Source organism: Pleurodeles waltl, chromosome 12 (assembly GCF_031143425.1).
Source record: "Pleurodeles waltl isolate 20211129_DDA chromosome 12, aPleWal1.hap1.20221129, whole genome shotgun sequence".
Classification (NCBI taxonomy): Eukaryota; Metazoa; Chordata; class Amphibia; order Caudata; family Salamandridae; genus Pleurodeles; species Pleurodeles waltl.
Genome location: NC_090451.1, coordinates 213,905,627 through 213,924,140, shown reverse-complemented (window position 1 = coordinate 213,924,140; position 18,514 = coordinate 213,905,627). Strand labels below are relative to the sequence as shown.

Here is an 18,514-nt window from a genome sequence, read left to right as displayed (position 1 = left end):
CAAGGGTACTTACATGCAACTCCATTTCATCACCACAAGGGCAGTATAGAGCCAGTGCAGAGTGACACATCCGCACCTGTCGGTGCTCGGGACCAACGCTACAAAATCTCCAGATCCATTCTGGCACTTAGAGGCTATTCTAAGGCAAGAAATCTGCAGTTAGATAGATGAGCCTCCAGAATGAGCATTCCAGAAGGTAAGTAACTTGTTCTTCAGTGCCTTTAATATAATCATAAACATTAGATGCAAAAAGTATAAAAACTCTAATTGTTACTGTATGCAGATTTCTAACTGTGTATGAAATGATAAACTTAACAGTTGAATTTGTGTCTGCACCAGTATTGTCCCTCTTTTTAATTTAGCAAGTGTGTTTGTTTCTTGTAAAAGCTTCCACGATCACCCTGTTTCCCAACTTCTGAGGAATCTGCAATACCGAATATACTGCAAACTTTACCCTGTCATAAGCAAGATTTCTGCTGATCCACCAAAGACCTCTAACATCTCCGCCCAGTCACTCAGCACCCAGGAACTGCTGCGGCCCACACCAGTTGGCCACCGTCTGAAGTCCTCCCAGAGTTTACACTGTATCACATCTGTCCAAGAGAATAACAGAATCAACAAGCAGGGAATGAGGCACAGCCTGTCCACAATGCCCCTAATAGAGGACCTTTGTGTGGACCAGGAAGTGGAGCAGGATATTGAAGATCAGGTGTTGCACAGGACTGAGGACAGAACACAGAAAGATATTGAAAGCCCGTTTGAAGATCTAGGTCCCCTTCTGGTGGAAACTGGGATGAAAGGACTTTCTGTGACAATTGAAACAAATATGCAAGTGCTAACTGCAGAAGAGCACCTGAAAAGGATTGTGAAAGACATCCACAGTGCAATAGGTGAGCTTTATTTTGGAATACCATTATTATAAATAGCATTGGGCTGGGAAAGAAAATTGTTTTGAGTTCCTTGCTTATATGGCATCAGTCTAGCACAGACAACTGTTACAATATTGATTGTTTTCAGAGACTTTTAGCAATTGCAGCTACTTTTGCGAACAAGCTTTCTCACATAGCTACCAAGTCAAGTGATAAAGACTATTTCTATAGCTGTTCAAAACAGCTTTGCATGCCTGGTACCACATACACCTACATAACTGATCAGTGTGCATCAGAACTGACTTCTATCAAGCTCAACAGCTTTCTAAACTCAGTCCCTGGCCTGGCTTACTCTATGTAAATTTTCTTTTACCTGATTTCTCTCTTCTTCTCTCAGTCTGGGTAGGTCATATCACATTACTCACTCTTCCACTTGCAGTAGTTGATCCACATAAGTTATTTGCCACAAGCTTATTTGCTACCATTGGAAAGGCTGGATTTCATCTCTAGGAGCAGGAGTCAAGAGCTGAGTGTAGGTGCTCTGCAACTGGGCACTGTACAAAGCAGCTTCTTTGCCAGCAAGCCTCTCTGCACATTGCCTCTTAGTTTCAAGTTATCCTTGTTGGCCCCACACAGCTGATGTGAGTAACCAAGCAAGTGTGACTACGTTAAGCCTTCCTATCCCAATATCTGACAACCAGTTCGTTTAAATATGATTCTCCTTATCACAGGGAAGAGTGGGAGATGACCAGTAGGCTACCAAAAGACGGACAACTCAATAACATGTTATAGAAATTAATCGAAGGTGCAGTGTAGCGGTAACAGGAGGCAGAATGGAAACCAAGATTTTATTTACTCTATCGGAGGATAAGCTCGTCCTGTATAAAATATTAAATTATATATATTTGAACCTAGCTTTTCACAAGGTGGTGTGAGGATATTTTATCACCTCCTCCTACTCACTTTCATTTAGTCCTCTGCCTACCTCTGCTTCCCATACATCACGCAGGTGCTGGAGTGTTAAGTGTATGTATTGCTTAAGTGCTCCATACAGTAAGCTAATGTGCTTCATGCCATTTCCCATCACAAATAAGGTATGCACCTGACGGTATGTCTTGGGTCCGAGCCCATAATGTGACGTTTAGCCTTAAGGTCCTTAACCATGTGCCGTTACCTCAGGAACTGTCTATGTAGGTCAACCTGTTCTTGGAGCACCTCAAATGAAAGAAGCTGGCTGTCCTGAAAAGATGTCCCCCCCAGTAAAGTGAAACACTCATCCTCCAAACACCTCAGATCTACAGCTGTAAGACAACTAATGTGCTTGGGCAAACCATGCAAGGGGATGGCAGGGACGTAGGGCACGATATTCCTGGCGAGAATCTGGCTTGGTACAAAGCATTTCAGAGCCATAAACAACAATAGGCGCAGTCCACACACAAGTTTAGAGCCCAGAGAGGCAGCTTGTATATTCCTCCAAGTCACAGAGGGACTCCAGTAGAGCACATCTCTTCCTGCAGATGTCTCGAAAGGCAACGGCTCCTCTATTGGAGCAGTGCTGACTAGTATAAATCTTTAAAGTTCAGAGTGCCCAGCTCATCCTGGTCTACATGGAGATGCTGTTTGACTGAAGTGACCGTACGCTGCCCGCTGCTCCATATTAGTTCCCCAAGCTGAGCATCTAGGTCTTGAAAGAACTTATTTGTGCAGAGAAAGGAGGGGGGTTGTCAAAGTAGTACAGGAGGCAGGGCAGCATCACCATTTAGCCCTGGTGATACTCCTCATGACTGATAAAGAAAGTGTCCTCCAAAAGATTATTTACACTGAGGTCCAGCTACTGCCGCTGGTGTGGTTTTGGTCCAGAAAATCCTAGTCAGTATGATAGATCCTAATCCCTAGATAGCAATAGGAGATATTCTTCCATGCAATCGGGTCATCTCCTAGATCAGGACAGGTTGGTGAAATATCAGGGCGCAGAGGAAAGACCTAGGAGTTAGACCAGTTCACTTGTAGTACAGAAGCATAACCGAACTCCGTGAGATTATGAACTATGATCACTCTCAGTGTTTCTGATGTAGACCATAATATCATTCTGTATAGATGCAGCTTGGGTTCTGTCTGCACACAGGATGCCCCAGACGTGCCCTTTTAGTTTCAGCCTGTAAGTCCAGCGGTTCCGTGGCAAGTGCAAAAAGTAAAGGGGATAGAAGGACCCCTGTAGGTTACGCGCAGTACCTAAAAAGGAACAGAAATCAGCACACCCGTCCAGACTCTTGCAGTAAGGCTTTTGTAGAGCAACCAAATGAGTCACATGATATGCTTCCCAATACAGGGTGTCAAATGCCTTTTTTCAGGTCAAGGACCAGGTAGGCCGAGTTGGGCCAAGCTAGGGGGGCCACCTATTATTCTGTAGAAGCTGCTAATGTTCATGGATGTGCTCCTCCCAGGCACATACCCATTTTCATCCATTTAATTAAATTGGGGAGTGCCAGCAAAATACAACTCGCCAAAACCTTGCTAAGAATTTTATAATCAGAATTCTGTGGTTCAGTAGGAAGTTGGAGCTGAGGAAGCACGACCTGGCTTAGGTATCAATAGCATCAGGGCCTCCCTAGGTGATGACGTCAATACACACTTGAAAGCTGCTGCCTCCTACAGAAGTGCCAATTTTGGCGCCAATGCCTCAGCAAAGGTTTTACGAATTTCCAGCAGAAACCTGTTGGTTCCTGGAGTTTTGCCGGTGGCTTACTCCTGGGAAGCTTACCTAATACTTAGGACTGATAAAAGCGTAAATTTTCTCCCTCAACTCAGGAGGAACCCAAAGTAAAGGCAGCTGTCCAAGAAAATGCTCCAACCCTGCCATCATAGTGCACCCAATAGTGCTTGTAAAAGGCAGCATGGATTTCCTGCTGCACTCACAAGATTGTTCCCTGTGAGATATGAAGTAATGGGATAGCTGCATGTCTATGCTCTTGTTTAAAAAGCAAATACAATAGCCTACCCATTCTGTCCCTTTCAGTATGAGCCCTGACAGTGTTGTCAGTGTCATTTTGTGGTCTAGGAAGCACAGTGGTTCAGCTAGAGTGGCCTGCTCCTCAGGCGCAGCCCTAAGGAATTCCTGAATAGCTGTCCTTGAAATAGCGTGTCCTCTACCATGGAGGCCTGAAGGAGCCATCAAAGCATGGATGGGTGGATCCCACCCTAAGCTAGTTTGGTAGTCTAGCATACAATTGTATATGCCTTCCAGAATCCATTGAATATGTACCCACTTGGCAAGTTGCTCTGACAACCATCTCAAGTAAGTATGTTGCTCTGTATTGGGAGAGTAAATGCTGCCAAGCAGCACATGAGTCACAACCACCCTGCTCTCTGCTAGGACACATCTGCCCACTACATCTATCTGAACAGCTTCTGGTCCAAATGGGACCTCTGCCTAACCCATATTAAGACCCCCTCTAGCATAACCTGAGAAGTTATTAGATAATGTTTGACACCTCAAGATCTTCTGATGTTTGGCTTCTTCCACAAGCATTGTATGTGATTTCTTAAGCAGGGCTATGTGTGTCCCCTATGCTGGAGGAATAAGTTAAATAAGTAGCGCCTGTTAGCCGTAGGTATCCTTCTAGTGTTCCAAGTGATTACGAAAAAGTCATCTCGTTCTGTTAAGGGGAAGGGTAGTGCCAGGGAAAAACTCACATATTGCCTTGTGATGTGTAGCCATTTCTTTACATGATGTTTTCAAGAAACGAGCACAATTGCCTCTGAAGTGACACCAGAAGGGGAGAATGATCCCGCTCAGTCTCTGTCTGTGGAAACTAGTAAAATAAATACAGTAATGCACAGAACAGAAGGCAAATGGCCAACCATCCATTAACATTATTAAACCAAGGTGAATACATCTGGAATGTGTTGTGCAGCCACTGGCAATGTAGAGTCCAACCCGGGTGGCCCCGCACTCTACTCTCCAATGCCACGAGTCCCAAGCAAGGAAACACATTGGCCATGTTGGGGTATCACTAATCTAGCAAACAGTACATGTTGGTTTCAGTAAACAAGAGAATGGTTAATCAAACAGAAGAATGTGCGCTGCCCAAGAGTAGGTTGAGGAAACTGAGATAGATCTAGAGGCATATGGAGTGGGAGTCCTCAGTGTCCAAAGTAAGGTAGTACTAGCCAAGGTCCAGGCTTGAACTGGGTCCTGGAGGTCATGCGCTATCTGAAAGGTCACCACTGGAAGAGACCCTAGTTCTTAAGTGATGTCATTTGAGGTGAACTGCCGTCATCGTCCTTGGTGTCAATTGAAGCAGAGGCTGAGGCCCCGGTTATATAGTGCAAGGAGGGCCGCCTGCCTCCTGTCGCGTGACTGCTTCCATGAAGGGGTAGAAATAGAGGCTACTTCCTTGTCAGGCTTTGGTTTGGACGCCTTGTGCCCAGTTGTCTGACACTTCCACCCGAAGGGTACATTCGGCTACAATGAGGTGCCCTGCCAATCAGCCCAGTCCCAAGCTGCTTTCAGTTTAGTAAAGAGAGCACTTTGACCTACTGCAATTTTGAGCTTGGTGGGAAAAAGTATTGAGTATTTCAGTCCTATTTCTCTTATCATTCCCACAAAAGATTCTTGCTGGTGCTGAACAGCTAGTGTGCAATCTGTGTGCAATCTGTAGAGATAAGAGTTTATCCATTTCTACCTATTTAGCTCATCTTGCATCCCACATTCTTTTATCTCTGTCTTTATAATGCAAGAGCTTGGTGACTATTAGCCTAATAGGGGCACCAGAGGTAGTTGTGTGAGCGGGTACCCTGTGGGATCTGCATGCTGCTTTTTATCTTTGCGCAAGCAGGCCTACATCATTGGTAAGAGTGTCTATTTTTGCCTTTGAGGAAGGTTCTAGTCACTGCAGTTGCCTCCAAACTCCATCCAACTTATCTGATCCCTCCGGGAGAAGGTTTGTTGCTAGACAATCCGGATTCTCCACCAGTGTTAAAGCTCATGATTTAGCTGACTTTGGATTTTCCTTGGTGCCAAAGCCTCTGGTGATATGTGCAGTTGCAGGACATCTCTGGAGGTCAAGGGCACCAATGCATGAGAAAGACTGCTGTTGTATAGAAGGGCTCCGTTAAGTTCAGAGTTTCTGGAAGTTGCTGTGAATTGCTAGCAAAGACTGTCAGACCTGCAAGAGGGGCCAGTGGCCTTCGCATGAGCAGCCTGGCCCTGCCAAAAGTTAATCTCGCCTAATGGAGCCAACAGGGGCCATCCCCGATGTGCAGCTGCTCCTTAGTTCTACTCCCATCCACCAGGGGGCACAACCTGTGACAGCTGTATAGGTGGTTGGGAGCTCCTCTGCTCAGGTGCTTGCGAAAGTCCTTAGAGGTGCACCACCCCTGTAACGGTCCAGTTTCAGAGACCCCAGGGAGGGTGAGAAGCCAGGAAAATAGTATTAAAGTTGTGGGAGCTATATTACTGTTCCTCTGCAGTGTTCCAAGCAAATTGTCCTTGCTGCACACAATGCTGCCCCCCCACCCAAGGATGCCAGCCCAAGGAGTAATGCTAGTCTGTGGGAGGAGGAGATGTAGCAATATGTATACCAAAATTTAAATGTGTGTATTCAAGAAGAAAGTGTAGTATATTGTCAGAACTGATTAACTGATGTTTGAATTTACTCCAGTATTGTAACTTTCATAGATTCACATGCTTGAATCATTCCCCGTCGTCGAGATTTGAGTCCCCGGTACCTTAGAAAAGACAATTTCCCAAAGACATAACAGGTATAACATAAAAAACTCTACATTTTAGCAATCTATCCAAGTCCTTATGTAAAAAGGACCAAACTTAAACCTCAGCCAATCAGAGAGCACCACCCTCTAGAACCCTCCTGAGAGAAGCTCCAGCCCCTCAGATTTTCTACTGCACATTGTGCTAGGGAGTCTTCTCTGAGCTCTGCTCAGTTGTTCTTGTGGAGGAAGATTTTCTCACTATGGCCCTCATTTCAACTTTGGTGGGCGGCAACCGCTGCCCGCCAAGTTGAAACCGCCGGGCGGCCGCCAATGCACCCGCACTCCCGCGGGGTCTATTTTGAGATCCCCGCTGGGCCGCAACACGGGAGCCAGCTCCAAATGGAGCCGGCGGTGTTGCGGCTATGCGTTGCGCTTTTCACTGTCTGCTAAGCAGACAGTGAAAAGCTCCATGGGGCCGTGGCAGTTGGCCCCGTGACTCCCCTTTCCGCCAACCTTTTCATGGCGTTCATACCGCTATTGAAAAGGATGGCGGGAGAGGGACTCGTAATCCCCTGGGCAGCGCTGCAAGCAGCACTGCCCTAGGGGATTACAACCACTGGGACAAAAGTGGCCGGAAACCGCCTGTCCCGGCGGGATGCGACCGCGGCGCTTCCGCCGCGGTCGTAATGCCCAAGTTTGTATCGCCAGCCTGTTGGCAGTACAAACTCCAAAAACAGCCCTGGCGGTCTTTGACCGCCAGGGTTGTAATGAGGGCCTATATCTGAATTTCTTTTTGCTCACTGCTTGTCTCTGACTTACACTCATACTTTCTGGAGCCTGTTGTACCAGCAGTATGTCTGACATAGAAAGAAAAAGTCTCTTTAGAGCCTGCAGCACTTGTGGGAAGAAAAGGCTCCATTCAGAAGACCCTCAAACAGATTGTATATATTGCCTATATCCTGAACACTCTGCTACTGACTGTAAGGTATGTTGTACCTTTTCATCAAAGACTTTGAAGGATAGAGAGGGGAGGTTGTTGATATGGCTCCAAAAGCTTAAATCAAGAAAAAACCCTGTCTCGGACTCTGACAGTGAGGAGTCTTCATGGTCTTCTAGGAAGTCACAAAAGAAGCAAAGATCACCTCATTCTGAAACTGGTTCAAAACAACCCTCAAAGACTTTTAAAAAGACCTCACAGGGGTCTGGTGAAGACTGCAGTCTCTCATCCTCACTTCGGGGAAAAAGATCCTGCTCTAAGTCCAGGCATCGACCTTCAACATCAAAGGAGGTACCAAAATCCTCCTCAGAGCATTCTACACCCCCTCCAAAGGTGTTGACGGTGTTCAGAAAACCTTCTTCAGCTTCTGAAGATAGACCGTCCAAGACGATTCCACGTACACGGTGTCTGCATCGACGACGGTAACTAGTCTATCGATGGTGACTTCTTCCTCGTCTACAACATCCACGACGACGGTAACAAAATCTAGGCCGTCGACGTTGAAGATCAAGACGTCGTCAACGATGATTCCGACGACGACTCCATCGACGACACCACCAACAATGAGGATCTCCACATCTATGCTGTCGTCGGCGACACCGTCGACGGGAGCACTTGGGTTATCGGAGATGACTTCGTCGACGACACGATTGACGAAGAGAAAAACGCAGTCTGTGTATGGGAGGGGAGATATCACTCCAAGAGCTACTTACCCAAGCAAGGTACACCTTTAATCCCAACTCATCTTCTGGAGGAAGATTCGGATGACAATGGGCCGTTTGGGGCAGCCCATAGCCCTTCACAGCTTCATGTGAAGTCTCAAGAGGATGACTCGGATGAAGAGAGGAAAGAAGGAGAATTGCAGGACAACTCGGATTGGGACAACTATATATTGCCGACACCCTATTCTCCATCGCCTACTCCGGTGGATTCTCCCCCAGGAGATATTGGAGGTTTCCATAATTTGCTTGAGAGGGCAACAAAGAGATTTGCGATACCCATCCCATCCAAACAGATGGATTGTTTCTTATATGACTTCAAGGAGCCATATCAAAAGAGTGTCCGCTACATACCGATAGTAGGCCATATCTGTGAGGAAGGTCTCAAAGTAATGAAAAATCCAGCTATGGTGACGGCAGTCTTGCCTAGGTTGGACAAAAAGCATAAGGCCCCAGAGGACGCCCCAGCGTGTCTTGTTAGTCACCCGAAGCCGGACTCCGTCATTAACCAGGTAGCGCAGAGGCGTTCCAAAAATCCATCACTGCCACTTTCAGCTCCTCCAGACAAAGAGGGGAGAAGACTGGACAACATCTGGAAGTTTTTCTCTTACATGTGTGGCCTAATAGTGATGGCAACGAATTCATTGGCAATCCTGGGGAGGTATGACAGACAGCCGTGGGCTGATATTGCCCCGTATCTGGACCACCTCTCAGAAGACTCTCAAGGCGGAGGTGAAGAAAATCCTCTTAGAGGGTGAGCGCACCTCGGCTGAGGTGATAGACTGCGCTATGGATATTGCAACAACAGCCTTTTGGCAGCTAGCTGGTGGAGCATTGCTGCGGCGTTAGGGCTGGCTGAGGGCAACTTCCTTTCGTCCAGAGGTTCAGAACAAGGTGTTGGACCTTCCTTTTGATGGAGAGGCGTTGTTCGGCAAGCATGTGGATGAGACAAGAGTAAATCTGCATCTGTTGGGGGGTTGGGAACGAGCTCAGGAAACAGTTTGTAAATACCCACAAACTTACAAATTTGTTTGACAGATTGTCTTTCGCATCAAGACAGGAGACTTTATGTCGGCAGTCCTGGGAGAAAACCTAGTCCTGAGTAAGATTCCTATCATCTTTGTGGTTCACTATCAATTTGCTGAAGTCACACCTTGTGCTTCCGTCAGAGCCATTCTGGACACGATTCAGTTGGGAAAGAGAATTCAGGACATTCAGGCTTTGATCCCAACTTTTCAGCTCAGTCCTGAATTTCAGTGAGGTCGACTCTGAGGCTGCTGCTACTGAAAGCCTCTTGCATCCTGCTGGTTGAGCACACCAGGTGGCATATGCAGTCTCTGCAGTGGGATCTGAAGTCTTATAGGGCCCAACATAAAGGGGACATCTCCGACCATGTCCAGATTTCAAAGGAGACTGCAGAACAATCTGCGGTGGTGGTTACTGAACCATTATTTGGGTCAGCTGCAGACCACTCTGCCTTCGCCACCAGAGCTGACTGAAGTATTACTCTGGGTTAGGGCAGCCATCTGGAAAAGGGGGAAATCAGAGCCTTTGCTCTCCAGCAGACTCCCGGCTCCATATCAGCCTTCTAGAGCTGAGGGCCTCCGCTTGGTGTTGAAAGCCTTCTTTCCATCTATCAAGGGGAGGGCGGTACAGGTGCTTATGGACAACGTAACTCCTAACACTGCAACAAACAGGGCGCTGTGGGGTTGCCACTGAGAACTGCAGTTCTGCGTGATCGAGTTTCCAAGGCGTCTCTCACTCTGAGGCATGTTCCGTCTCAAGTGGGACTCAGGACTCCCATAGGCCTTTCCGCCGATACCACTCCATCCCAAGCTCTCAAGAAGATCAGGACAGATCAGGCTCAAGGTATCCTAGCGGCTCTGGATTGGGCATGGAGAGTCTAGTATCCAGACCTCCTGGGGTTGAGCATATTTCCTCTGATCAGGCTCCCCCTCTGGGAGAACCTGCTATCACAGCCACAGCATGGGGTTCTGCACCCGGCCTTCACAATCTCCACCTTCATGTGTGGAGATTGAGGGGAGTCAACTGAACACCTTCGACATTTCTCCAGAGGTGGTTGATGTCATCTTGGCAGCCAGGTGTTCCTCGACAAAAACGGTATCTGCCATTCTGTTGGACAAATTTGTGGCTTGGTGCAGCACACACCAAATTGGACCCCTTCATGCCAAATTATCTAACGTTCTGTTATTCATTCTCTCTCTTGCCCAGCAAGGCCTAGCTTTGGGCACTATCAAAGGTTACCTTTCAGCTCTTTCGGCCTTCTCATGTTTGCTGGATTAGCCCTCGTTATTCAAGTCACTTGTGATGCGATTTTTAAAAAAGGGCTGTAGCACGTATTCCCTTTCTCCATTTGTCATGTCCCATTGTGACATTTGTTTGTTCCTGACTTATTTAATGTGCACTATTTTTGAGCCACTTCACAGCAGTCCTTTACAACTCCTCTCTGTTAAGACTGTGTTCCTCATCGCCACAACCTCAGCACCGCTTGTGAGTGAGGTTCCGGCTCTTTGTGTCAATCGACTGTGCACTTTCTTCTTCCCAGACTAACTGATTCTGCAGACCCCTTCTCTTTAGTGAATTAGTTACCGTCCCAACTTGGGGGTCAGTAAAAGTTCAGTGTTTTGCAACAGATTATCATTGAGACATATTTTCTATGCAGAAGGGGCGCCTACAACACACCAAGCCCCTTCTAGATACTGATTCACTATGCATGCATGATCCCATTTTAGGAATTGGGCTCTTCATGCCTCCTTGCCAAGGTACCATTGTGCCTGAGGCACTATTAACAGCTATACCCTTGTGAGAAATTGCTTGCATATCACCATTATATTAAACTTTCTAAATTAGATTTGAACCTCTCCTCTTACTGTGGAAATCTATCAAAGTTATTTTTGTTTGCTTTGTAACACTCCATAACAGTGCAGGTTTTTTCTCACTTACTACCCATCTATTCACCACCCCCATCTAGCCTTCGACTCCATTCTTTCTCCCCCACCACTACCATTTCCACACGCCCACTTCATTGACCTATTTAAAAACAAGCATTGCCAAAGCTAATAGATCTCGCCTATACATGAGCTATTGGCTTTAGCAGTGCGTTTTTGGAATGTTGTACACCAGTGTGGCTGCTATTCAGCATGCTAAAAGTTAGTGGCATAGAGTGTCATAGAGTAGAGTGGAGGAGTAGAGTGTCATAAAGTGGATTTGTTGGAGTGTCGTGTAGTGGAGGGGGTAGAGTGTCGTAGAGAGGAGTAGAGTTCTGTGGTTCAGTGGCAGACAGTGTCATAGAGCGGGTGGAATAGGGTGTAGTGGGTTGGCTTAGATTGAAGTAGTTAGGTGGATTGGATTGGATTGGAATAGAGTGGGGTGAATTGGAGTGGGGTAGAGTGGGTGGATTGGATTGGGATAGAGTGGGGTGCATTGAATTGGAGCGATAGGACTGGGGTGGGATGGTTTGGATTGGAATGGGGAGGGGAAAGTGGGATGGACTGGATTTATTGGATAGGAGTGGGATGGACTGGACTGGAGTGGATAGGACTGAAGTGGGAATGGGGTGGAATGGAGTGGGGTGAACTGGATTGGAGTGGGATTCGCTAGATGGATTTAAGTGCAGTGGACTGAACTGGGATGGGGTGGGCTAGACTGGAATGGAGTGGGGTTGAATGGAGTGGGGTGGGTTGAGGTGGAGTGGATTGGATTGGAGCTTGTGGTGTGGATTGAAATAGGTGGGGTGTATTGGATAGGGTTGTGGTGGGCTGGAGTGGAATGGATTGGATTGGATTGGAGTGGGTGGGTGGATTGGATATGGGTGGGGTGGGTTGGAGTGGGATGGGTTGGGGTGAAGGTGGATTGGAGTGGGGTGGGTCGCATTGAGGTGAGGTGGATTGGATTGGATTGGCATGGGGTGGATTGGAGTGGAGTGAGGTAGGCTAGATGGATTGGATTGGAGTGCAGTGGACTGAACTGGGATAAAGTGGGAGGATTGGATTGGGGTAGAGTGGGGTGGATTGGAGTGGGATGGATTGGAGTGGGGTGGAGTGGGGAGGATTGGGATGGAGTGGGGTGGATTAGGGTAGGGGGGAGTGAATTGAAATGGGGTGGGGTGGATTGGGCTATGGTGGACTGGAGTGGGGTGGATTAGTTTGGAATGGGGTGGATTGGATTGGGGTGGGATGGATTGGGGTAGGTTGGATTGGACTGGAGTGGGTTGGATTGGATTGGCATGGGGCGAATTGGATTGATTGGGGTGGATGGGATTGGGATGGATTGAATTGGAGCGGAGTGGATCAGACTGGGGTGGAGTGGATTGCATTGGATTGAGGTAGATTGGATAGAGAGGGTTGGGGTGGGGTGGGGTGGAATGTGGTGGATTGGACTGGGGTGGGGTGGATTGGACTAGATTGGTTGGTTTAGATTGCAGTGTGGTGCAGTGGAGTGAATTGGATTGGTGTGGGGTGGGTGGATATGAGTGGGGTGAATTGGATTAGTGTGGGGTGAATTAAGGTGGATTGTACTAGAGTGTGATGGATTGGGGTGGTGTGGGTGAACTGGATTGGAGTGAGGTGGATTGGGTCGAGGTGGACTTGATTGGAGTGGAGTAAATTGGATTGGAGTGGGGTTGAATTGATTTGAGTGGGTGGATTGGATTAGAGTGGGGTGAGTTGGATTAGAGTGGGGTGGACTGGATTGGTGTGGGTTTACTTGAAGTAGGGTGGATTTACTTGAAGTAGGGTGGATTTCACTGGAGAGGGATGGATTTCACTGGAGTGGTGTGGATGGGACTGGAGTGGTGTGGATGGGACTGGAGTGGGGTAGATGGGACTGGAGTGAGGTAGACGGGTGGGGTGGACTGAAGTGGGGTGGTTGGGCTGGAATGGGGTGGATTGGAGTGGATTGGGGTGGGGTGGAATGGATTGAGGGTGAGGTGTAATGCACTGCAGTGGGGTAGATTGGACTGGGCTGGATTGGAGTGGGCTGGATTGTAGTGGCTTGAGGTGGGGTGAATTGGGATGTGTGGGTGGATTAATTAGGGTGAAGTGGACTGTTTTGGAGTGGTGCAAATTGGAGTGTAGCAGATTGTTTTGGATTAGAGTGGGACAGATTATTTTGGATTGGAGTGGGGCAGATTGAAATGGATTGGAGTGGAGCAGATTGTTTTTGATTGAAGTGGGGCAGATTTTATGGATTGGAGTGGGGCAGTTTGTTTTGGATTGGATTGGAGTCGGGTTGAGTGGTGTGGGGTGAATTGGGATGAAGTGGGGTGACGTGGATTGGTTGGAGTGGGGAGGAATGATGTGGGGCCTATTGGAGTGGGCAGATTGCTTTGGATTGGAATGGGCTAGACTGGAGTGGGGCGGACTGGAAAAGGACAGATTGTTTTGGATTGGAGTGGGGAAGTGTGTTTTGGATTGCAGTGGGGCATATTAGAGTATGACAGATTGTTCTGTATTAGAGTGCAGCAGATTGCAGTGGAGAAGATTGTCTTGGATTGGAGGGGGCCAGATTGTTTTGGATTGGAGTGGGGCAGAGTGTTTTGGATTGGAGTGGAGCAGAGTATTTTGGATTGGAGTAGGACGGATTGTTTTGGATTAGAATGGGGCAGACGAGTGGAGCGGATTGGAGAGGGGCTGATTGTTTTGGATTGGAGTGGGGAGGTTTGGAGCTGAGCATGTTGTTTTGTATTGGAGTGGGGCAGATTGTTTTGGATTGGAGTGGGGCAGCGTGTTTTGGATTGCAGTGGGGCATATTAGAGTATGACAGATTGTTCTGTATTGGAGTGCAGCAGATTGCAGTGGAGAAGATTGTCTTGGATTGGAGGGGGCCAGATTGTTTTGGATTGGAGTGGGGCAGAGTGTTTTGGATTGGAGTGGGACGGATTGTTTTGGATTAGAATGGGGCAGACGAGTAGGGCGGATTGGAGAGGGGCTGATTGTTTTGGATTGGAGTGGGGAGGTTTGGAGCTGGGCATGCTGTTTTGTATTGGAGTGGGGCAGATTGTTTTGGTTTGGAGTGGGGCATATTGTTTTGGATAGGAGTGACGCAGATTGGAGTGGAGCAGATTGTTTTAGAGTGGTGTAGTTTGTTTTGGATTAAAATGGGGCAGATTATTTTGGATTGCAGTGGGGCGAATTGGAGTGGGGCAGAATAGACTGAGGTGAGTGGGGAGGATTGGAGTGTATTGGATTGTGGTGAGTGGTTTGGATTAGAGTAGGGTGGATTGGATTGAGTGGGGCAGATTGGTGCAGTGTGGGATGAGGTACAATGGATTGACATAGATCATAGTCGGGCGGATTGAGTGGGTGGATTGGGGTGCACTGCATGATTATGTGTTAAAGCAATGATACTCAAAGTACGTCGCGGGGGAACCTGCGTCCATTCTCACCTTTACATGTGTGCTCTTGGTCAACAGCAGACCCTGTATGCTGTTTACTCGACTCAGCACTACAAGTAAAAATATGTTAAATAAACAAGAAAGCGTTTAAAGGTAAAATAAAGACATCTTGCAGCAAACCTGCAAAAACGCGATAAAGTCTTTTTAAAATTTAAGAAGGGTATTCCATTAAAATGCACAGCAATTTCTCCTTAGTATATGAGATTATATAAGTTAATTGAGAAGTATTATTTTAAAAGTGATAGTTTTCAACCATGAATTTTGAAAGATTCTTTCTTCCACCCATCCTGACAACAATGTCAATAGTGAACTAAGAAGCAAGTCAGTTGTTACCTGCATCCTTTAGTGGCCTGGGTTCCTCTTATACTTAAACCACATTTTAGTTTAATAAATCAAACACAGGAGAAGGTGTTTTTAACAACGCACATCCCGAAGTCTTGTATTTTGATGTCCTCCTATATGTAATAATGGAAAAAAAGGAGGGACAGTGAAATCAAATAAATGTCTGGGATCACAGAATTAGGTAAAGTGGAGACGCTGGGATTAATCCTAGGATTTCTGGTTTCATAATGTGCAGTTCAACCACTAGTTATATATATATATGTTCGATGGCATGTGTAGCTGCAGATACACATGCTGTGCATATCCCGCCATCTAGTGTTGGGCTCGGAGTGTTACAGGTTGTTTTTCTTCGAAGAAGTCTTTTCGAGTCACGAGATCGAGGGACTCCTCCCCTTTCGGCTCCATTGCGCATGGGCGTCGACTCCATCTTAGATTGTTTTCTTTCCGCCATCGGGTTCGGACGTGTTCCTCTTCGCTCCGTGTTTCGGTTCGGAAAGTTAGTTAAATCTCGGAAAATTCGACGGTATTGTTTGCGTTCTGTATCGAGTTAGTTATAGCAGATCGACACCGAATAAAAGAAGAGCTTCGGTAGCCCTTCGGGGCTTCCATTCCCTGGCGGGGCCTGGTCGGCCCGACCGCGTGCGTCTTCAAGGCTCATGGAACTGACCCCATTCCGCTTCTGCCCCGAATGCCACAATAAGTATCCTTACACAGACCAGCATTTGGTCTGTAATTTGTGTTTGTCCCCCGAACACAAAGAGGATACCTGCGAGGCATGTCGGGCATTTCGGTCGAAGAAGACGCTACGGGACCGGAGAGCTCGAAGGCTTCAAATGGCATTGGTGCCGTCAGGACACCACGACGTCGAAGAAGAGGAGACTTTCTCCATTGCCGACTCGGACTTGGACGAGGCCGAAAGTGAGCAGCCGGCGAAAACCGTGAGTAAAACTGCCCCGACCAAAACTCACGCCAAAATAATGAAAGCCCAGGGGACGCCACCGCCGGCAGGCCATGGCTTAACCCCTAAACACGGTGACCAACCATCAGCACCGAAAAAGGGCACACACGTGTCGAAGTCATCCGACTCCGGTCGAGATACCGGCACAGAGTATACTCGGCACCGAGATACTGGCTCCGACCAAACTCGACACCGAGATACCAGCTCCGACCAAAGTCGGCACCGAGAGATCGGCACCCCGAAACCGAAAAAGGTGGCTTCGGAGCCGAGAAAGACTGCGGAAAAAGTTTTGGTGCCGAAACACCCAGCATCGGAGCCGAAACAAAGCTCTTATTCCGAAGAAATAGGCCTTTCAGCACAACTACAAGGCCATAAATTTGGACAAGAATTAGACCTGGGAGAGCCAGACTATACACAAAGAAGGCTCCATTTTCAAAAAGATACAGGGAAAATAAGAACTCTTCCTCTATTAAAATGAAAAGGAAACTTGCTTTCCAAGAAACAGATAAACATCCAAAAGCAAAAGTGGCTAGAGAAAAAAGTCCACCACGTTTTTCGCCACCACCATCGCCACAGCACTCACCGCAACTGTCACCAATTGCAACACCCCCAATGATGCAATCTCCAACGCACACAGAGATGAGCCACGATGACCCAGATGCATGGGATCTATACGATGCAACAGTATCTGACAATAGTCCGGATTGCTACCCGGCAAGACCGTCACCACCAGAAGACAGTACTGCTTACATGCAGGTGGTGTCCAGAGCAGCTACTTTTCACAATGTAGCACTGCATGCTGAACCTATTGAGGATGACTTTTTATTTAATACTTTATCATCCACACACAGCCAGTACCAGAGTCTGCCGATGTTACCAGGGATGTTAAAACACGCAAAACAAGTGTTTCAAGACCCCGTCAAATGCAGAGCCATTACAGATCGGCTATGGATGCAGCGGACACAGCCGCCAGAACTGTAAACACAGTGGTCACTATTCGGAGACACGCATGGCTACGCACCTCCGGATTTAAGCCAGAGATCCAGCAGGCTGTGCTTAATATGCCCTTTAATGGACAACAGTTGTTTGGGCCGGAGGTGGATACAGCTATAGAGAAGCTAAAGAAAGACACTGACACGGCCAAAGCCACTCCCCACAGAGCAGAGGGACCTTTAGGAAGCCACACTTTAGAGGGGGGTTTCGAGCCCAAAGCACAGAACCCTCAACCTCACAGGCCAAACCCACATACCAGGGCCAGTATCAAAGAGGAGGCTTTCGGGGACAATATAGAGGTGGACAGTTCCCTAAAACCAGAGGGAAATTCCAAAGCCCAAAGACCCCACAAACTAAACAGTGACTTCAATGTCACAAATCCCCAACACACAACACCAGGAGACTCACAGATTATTACAAAAAGTGGGAAGAAATAACTACAGACTTGTGGGTCCTAGCCATTATCCAACATGGTTATTGCATAGAATTCCTACAATTACCACCAAATGTGACTCCAAGAACACACAACATGTCCAAACAGCACTTGGATCTATCCAAGTCCAAGCGTTGTTACAGAAAGAGGCAATCGAACTGGTACCCAACCATCAGAAGGGAACAGGTGTTTATTCCCTGTATTTTCTAATACCAAAAAAGGACAAAACTCTGAGACCCATCTTAGATCTCAGAACACTAAGGGGGTTATTACAACTTTGGAGGAGGTGTTAATCCGTCCCAAAAGTGACGGTAAAGTGTCGGATATACCACCAGCCGTATTACGAGTCCATTATATTCTATGGAACTCGTAATACGGCTGGTGGTATATCCGTCACTTTACTGTCACTTTTGGGACGGATTAACACCTCCTCCAAAGTTGTAATAACCCCCTAAATCTTTACATCAAATCAGATCACTTTCACATGGTAACACTTCAAGACGTGATCCCCTTGTTCAAACAACAAGACTACATGTCAACATTAGATCTCAAGGATGCTTATTTCCATATACCCATACATCCTTCACACAGGAAATACTTAAGGTTTGTAATCCAAGGAGTACATTACCAATTCAAAGTGTTACCATTCGGGATAACAACAGCACCAAGGGTATTTACAAAATGCCTTGCAGTAGTAGCCGCACATATCAGAAGACAGGTAAATACACGTATTCCCGTATCTAGACGATTGGTTAATAAAAACCAGCACTCAGGAACAGTGTCTTCAACACACAAAATACGTCATAGAAACCCTTCACAAACTAGGGTTCTCAATAAACCACCAAAATTCACACTTACAACCGTGTCAAATACAACAATACTTAGGAGCGACAATCAACACAAAAAAAGGGATTGTCACTCCAAGTTCACAAAGGGTACAAGCATTCCAAAACGTAATACAAAGCATGCACCCAAACCAACAATATCAAGTAAAATTAGTGATGAAACGTCTAGGCATGATGTCTTCATGCATAGCCATTGTCCCAAACGCAAGATTACACATGCAGCCCTTACAG

At 47.1% G+C, this 18,514-nt stretch overlaps 1 protein-coding gene across 1 annotated transcript in view; it reads left to right on the top strand.

Moving 5' to 3' along the window:
• Positions 1–18,514, top strand: part of VPS9D1 (VPS9 domain containing 1) — a 372,961-nt gene that overhangs the window by 210,106 nt on the left and 144,341 nt on the right. Inside the window, exon 10 of the mRNA XM_069216666.1 lies at positions 388–890. Coding sequence (XP_069072767.1) covers positions 388–890 — 503 coding nt within the window. The remainder of the gene's footprint in view (positions 1–387; positions 891–18,514) is intronic.